General features: G+C 48.2%; 2 protein-coding genes across 2 annotated transcripts; both read right to left on the bottom strand.

Moving 5' to 3' along the window:
* Positions 1-655: 655 nt before the first annotated feature.
* Positions 656-2,384, bottom strand: LOC104584003 (protein FAR1-RELATED SEQUENCE 5). Its single transcript, XM_024461354.1, has 5 exons — positions 2,101-2,384; positions 1,523-2,016; positions 990-1,372; positions 787-887; positions 656-670 (listed from the first exon to the last, which is right to left on the bottom strand). The coding sequence occupies exons 1-5, from the start codon at positions 2,302-2,304 to the stop codon at positions 656-658; spliced, it is 1,197 nt and encodes a 398-aa protein (XP_024317122.1). The 5' UTR covers positions 2,305-2,384.
* Positions 2,385-4,786: 2,402 nt separating this feature from the next.
* Positions 4,787-5,679, bottom strand: LOC100821717 (fasciclin-like arabinogalactan protein 10). The gene has a single exon (XM_003571210.4). It carries the CDS (start codon positions 5,642-5,644, stop codon positions 5,003-5,005), a length of 642 nt encoding a protein of 213 aa, XP_003571258.1. The 5' UTR covers positions 5,645-5,679; the 3' UTR covers positions 4,787-5,002.

Raw genomic sequence — 5,679 nt, 5'->3', positions numbered from 1 at the left:
TTATTTAGTTGGATCAAAAACAATTGTGTACACTGATCATGCTGCAATTAAGTATTTGTTGAACAAGAAGGATGCTAAACCAAGGTTGATCAGATGGATTCTTATGTTGCAAGAGTTTAACATTGAGATAAAATATAAAAAGGGAACAGAAAATTTAGTTGCAGATCATCTCTCCGGGATATCTCATTCTGATCAAGATCAGAGGGAGATAAATGATAGCTTGCCAGGTGATTAGCTCATGAAAATCACACACAATTCCCTGGTATGCTAACATTGTAAATTATTTGGTTTGCAACCACCTGCCAGTTAATCTGAGCTATCGCCAGAAAAAGAAGTTCTTGCATGATGTGAAGGAATTCTTTTGGGATGATCCTTGCCTCTATAAGCAGTGTGGAGATGGAATTATCAGAAGATGCCTTCCAGAAGAAGAAGTTCAGAGTGTAATTTTCCATTGTAACTCATCTCCCACTGGTGGGCATGCTGCTGTCTCAAAAACTTCTGCAAAATTTTGCAAGCTGGATTCTATTGGCCAACATTATTCAAAGATGTGCATAAGTTCATTCAGAGCTGTGATCCTTGTCAGAGGACAGGAAACATCCTTGAAATAAGCTGAAACCCACCTGGCCGGTTCACTGTATAGCTTCTCCAATGCTTTTCATCTTCCTGCAAGCTGTATTTATTCATAAGCCCAGCCCATGCATCCTCAAATTCAGTTGGCATCAGTGGCCAATTGAGGATCGAATGCAACTTGTCTTTGAACGCCGGTTGCTGCGCATATATTTTCACCAGGTCATCCCTGTACTTCTTGACAACGTGCCAACGGCGCAGTTTATGTAGCGTGTCAGGTAATACAGTTGGTATAGCCTCAGCCATCGAGGGACATTGGTCTGCCCATGTGAATGAAAAAGCAATGAAGGTGACAAACAATCACATATATTCTTTTTTATGTGTGAACAAATTTTTTTTGGCACGTGCAGCTTGGGACTGACCTGTTAATATGCAGATTGGATGTTTGCCATTTATGCACCGGAGGAACGTGCTGAAGACCCACTGGAATGACTCTATTGTCTCATCTCTCAGCAGGGCAATGGCAAAAATTGTTGACTGTAGATGATTGTTCACGCCAACAAAAACACCCAGCGGCATTCTGAACTTGTTGGTCTTGTACGTAGTGTCAAACGTGACACAGTCATTGAAATCCTCATATGCACCACGGGAACTAGCATTTGCCCTGAAGATATGGCTTATGGACTCTATCTCGTCTATTTTTATCTCGTAGAAGAAGTTTTTGTTAACTGATTTCATCTCATGGAAGAATGCCAAGAGCCGGAACAAATCATGCTCTGTTGCTTTCCACACGTTATCTTCTTTCCTGCATACCCAAAAAACAAACATATTTTATATATAAAAGTACTGGTGCACCGCTGTAGTATTTTACAGATAGGGGATGGTACCTTAACGGTGCACTATTTTTTTTAATGCATTTGTTATTAATCAAGCGTCAACATTTTTTGTAACATACCTGTTATGTATGTCACGACTGTTGTGTGGGAGGTTGTGGTGGCCTCCATGCATACTTGCCAGGAAGGACATTATTGACCCGTGTGGCGCGTTGCTTTTTTTTAACTGCTCCACCAGCTGCATTTCATGGGGGTCAAAGTTTTTATGTGATCGCAAGAACACCACCATGGGTGCCGACAGGTCCAGCTGGTGGTTATGGTCGTAGGTCACGTCTGCTATGAAGCACGTGCCGTCGTTTCTCAATTTTAGTCTCAGTCTTGCAAGGCACCCTGTTCTTTTGGTTGTCTTGTCACGTATCCTTTCTGTTTCGTGGCCTCCAAATTTGTGCCTGCCCTGACGGCTGCAGTAGAGGTAGCTCCTACGACCATCATTTTGTCCTTTTCGCAGCCCAAAGCCAGCATGCCTTGCATATCTGTTGTAAAAGCTGAAAGCTTCGTCAGTTGTGTTGAATTGCATGTTTATCTTAGGCAGCAGGTAATCAGGGAGGTCTGGACGCTGCATGTTCAAAAATGAACAATTGTTAGCATGAGAAAAATGAAAAATCCAAGTTGATACTTTTTTTCCCCATCACGCACTGACGTGTGTGTAAGTCGGTGCATCCGATGGCGTTCTTAAGTCATCATGAATAACAGCTACTGGCGGGGTCAGAACGGAAGAGTGTAACAGGGGGTCCCTGTTAGGGAGCAGAACGCTCGGTGTTCTCGGCTTTCTTTGACGAGGCCTGCGCTTGACTTGTTGTTGTTTGTGGACCCGGATTCGTTGTTCTTCACCATCAGCGTCCATTTCATCTTGCGTAGGGGTCTAAGTCGTTCTGCTAGTGGTGGTGAAGTATCCAGGAGGTATTTCAGGCGGTTCGTACAGAGCATCAGATTGTTGCATCCATTCGTCGTTGTGGTCATACATGAAGCTGTCATCATCGCAGATGTGCGGCGGTGCACTGCTGCTCGCGCCTTTCTGTATTTGGCCCCTTGTACGGAATTGCTGCAGCGGCGACACATGTGGATTGATTCTCATGCCCGCAAGGCCTTCGTTGTGTGGCCTGCTCATGCAAGAAGGAAAACAAAGATAACATGCATTTTTGCACCACAGATAGAGTTTTTACCACATCTGTTTAAATTACATCCCCCAATTTCCGTAGTTTTGTTGCGTGTTGCACGGGCCACCGACGTGAGACATGCGATACCCGGCAGCATGGTGCCTTCCGTATTGTTGATGTGCAGGAGAGTAGACAGCTGACCCAGACCCGTCATACATGGAGCTGGTTTATGATGGAATATCAATGAGCAGTTTCCAAGGTGGTTTTATTTTTATTTTATTTAGATTAGAGCAAGGAAATATTCATGAATTGTTTGTGCGTACCGACGGATGCCATCTTCGTAGTGCACTTGTGCACTGCGATGGAGGTATCTTAACGGTTCTCTGTTTCATCACAAATTTTATCACACAGCTTTTTTTTTCGGCGGTCCATTCGAAAACAATAAACAATACATGAGACAAACATGCTTGTTTAAATCACCTGGTCCAATTGCCGTTGTTCGGCTGTGTGCGTAGTCGTTACCATCTCGGCTGCCCCAATTCATGTAGCCGTTGGCGCGCAATTCATCGCGCTGACGTAAAAAGGAGTTGCGCCCCCCTCCTTGCGAGCTGCCGCACGGGTACCTGCATGATAGCGCATGAGGGAGCAGGTGAAATTTATTTTGTGAGCAAGAGGAATCTCCATAACGTTTACCATTGCGGATCGGCGGCAGCGTTCACTGGAGCACTGATATGGTGGTGTATATGGCACAGGGGCATTGCTTGAATAGGGGCCACACTAACTATGGTGTCCGATGGTCAAACGTTGCGCTCGACTGGGGCGTGGCTAGAGATACCATCATCTTCGCGAGTCATGATGGATCAAGGTTGTACCGGCCGCCGCACGGGGAGCTTCTGCGGTGCAATGTTCACGGCTTGCTGCTGCTCATCCATGTGCACCGCCCCCCCGCTGGCACCACAAATGCACCGCCCCCCTGACACAAATGCACCGCCCTCTGACACAAATGCACCGGCAGAGGTATGCTGTTTCTTTTATTTTTTTGCGAACAATGCACAAATGAAAGTGCACCTAATTCGATCCGCAACAGGCGCACCGCCGATGACTTGCTGCTCGTCGCAGTAGGGAGGGGGGGGGGGGGGGGGGGGTTGGGGGCGTGGCGGACCCTTTTGCTTTCTCACGGGGAGTTCCTCATTTTTGTCGCCGCCGCTTGATCCACGACGAGAAAGCAAAGACTCCTATCGCTGGGTCCGCTGCTTGTTCGCCGGAAGTCGGAAGCCGCTCGCCGCCGCTTGTCGCCGGAAGTCGGAAGCATTCCTGATTTTTGTGACCGCAGCTTGATCCGTCACGAGAAATCAAAGACTCCTATCCTGGATCCGCCGCTTGTTCGCCGGAAGTCGGAAGCCGCTCGCTCGCTGGGGGGTGTGTTGGCGGGAGGCTCGTCAGGGGCCGGGGTGGGGCTTCTTTTATTAGGGGGGTGGCACAGGGGGATGGTGGTGGTAGGGGGCGTGGCCACGGTTGGTCCGGCGCGGTTTCTACGAGCTGTCCGATCTGGGTGTGGCTCGGTTGCAGAATAGTTATTCTGCAACCGGTTGCAGATTATAACCTCTCTCTATATATATATGTATAACCGCGTCTATCCGATCTGATTGTGGCTCGGTTGCAGACATAGGCAAAAATGCTACTATGTCCAATCTCCACAGTGCCCGACAAGGGTTGGACGGCATAAAAGTTTTCAAAAATCTTGAAATTTCTCCCACAACACCATCACAATGGTATAAGATGATCCAACAGCATGATCGGAAAAATATGACCGTATGCATCGATGGAAAAAAAACAAGAAATTTCAATTCGCGAGTGGACATAAATTGTTGTTAGCTCTTGTTGTTTTTCCTCGGCCACATACTTTTTCAATCGCACCAGTTGATCATCATATAGTATTGTGATGGTGAGGTGATACAAATTTCATGGATTTTGGAAACTCTTCCACCGTCCAACCCTAGGCAAGGGACAGACGCATGGACGTGGGGACAGAGCAAGAGATATATGGAGGAGAGAGAGTTCCGCCGCCACCACGACCTGGGCGAGGGACAGACGCATGGACGTGGGGACAGAGCAATGGGGAAGAAGAAGGGGTATTTCTGTTGTTGGGCGGGATAAGAGGCATGGTGTGTCCGAGTCTAGAAAATCTCCTATACAAGAAAGAAAAACCAACACATACAAAAAAACTCATTTGCAGGAATTCAACTTCCAGTTTGGCTTTACTATTTATACAAAAAAACCCATTAGTAGCAGAAGACAAAACAAAAAAGAAAGATTTTAGCTTCCCTCCAAATTTATTTATTATGGCACGCCATCACAATTATATTATCGGAACTTGTGACGACCGAATGCCACCCTGATCCTGGTGGGTGTGTCCTGGCCGGCCAGGCGCCATGCTAACCTCTCTTAGGTGGAGGTTGTTGGAGCCTCCGATGGCGCGGCGTCAGAGGAGCCCTCATCGTTGGCAGACATCGGCTTGACCTTGCCTTTGCCTTTCGCTTTGCCCTTGCCAACTTTTGGCTTTGCAGCACCAGCAGCGGCAAGGATCTCGGGAGACACGAGGGGCGCGCTGATCTCCATGATGGACACCGCAAAGGGGCGCGCCGCGACAACCTTAACGAGCTTGGCGACGGTGTCCGCGCCTGGGGAGCGCAAGTACATTTGGCCGTCTGGGTCCTTTGAGTACATGATGGTGCCGAGGTTCTTGTCGGTGGTGGAGAGCATGGATTCGAGCTTGGCTGTAGGTGTCTTCATCTCGTTGAGCTGGATGGGGTCGAAGTACTTGAGGAGCACGTGGTGTGAGAGGATCATCTGCAGCTTGTCCTTGGGCACCGACAAGAGGGCCTTGACGTTCTTCTCGGAGACAACTAGCACCGACGCCGACTTGAGCCGGCTCACATCCTCAGCCACCTTTGTCTCCGTCAGGAGCTTCACAAAGGTGGCGTACTGGGGCTTGCCGGCCAGCATTTGCGCCACATCGATGATAGAAACCGATGTCGGGGTTGCGGCGGCGAGGAGGAGGAGAGGGAGAAGGATCTTGAAGGCCATAGTGGTTAATTATTAATTAGTTGGGAAGTTGGGGT

The sequence above is a fragment of the Brachypodium distachyon genome, chromosome 3 (genome assembly GCF_000005505.3).
Source record: "Brachypodium distachyon strain Bd21 chromosome 3, Brachypodium_distachyon_v3.0, whole genome shotgun sequence".
In the NCBI taxonomy this organism is placed as follows: Eukaryota; Viridiplantae; Streptophyta; class Magnoliopsida; order Poales; family Poaceae; genus Brachypodium; species Brachypodium distachyon.
Note: the sequence above shows the minus strand (reverse complement) of the source record. Positions and strands in the feature narration are given on the sequence as shown.

Bases quoted from the DNA above. Each gene is read 5' to 3' on its own strand.
- LOC104584003 (XM_024461354.1), bottom strand. From the start codon at position 2,304: ATGGACGCTGATGGTGAAGAACAACGAATCCGGGTCCACAAACAACAA. The intron at 2,017-2,100 runs GTCAGTGCGTGA...TTGAACATGCAG, and splicing joins ATGCACCGACTTACACACAC to CGTCCAGACCTCCCTGATTA. The intron at 888-989 runs GTCAGTCCCAAG...TCACATGGGCAG, and splicing joins TCCAATCTGCATATTAACAG to ACCAATGTCCCTCGATGGCT.
- LOC100821717 (XM_003571210.4), bottom strand. From the start codon at position 5,644: ATGGCCTTCAAGATCCTTCTCCCTCTCCTCCTCCTCGCCGCCGCAACC.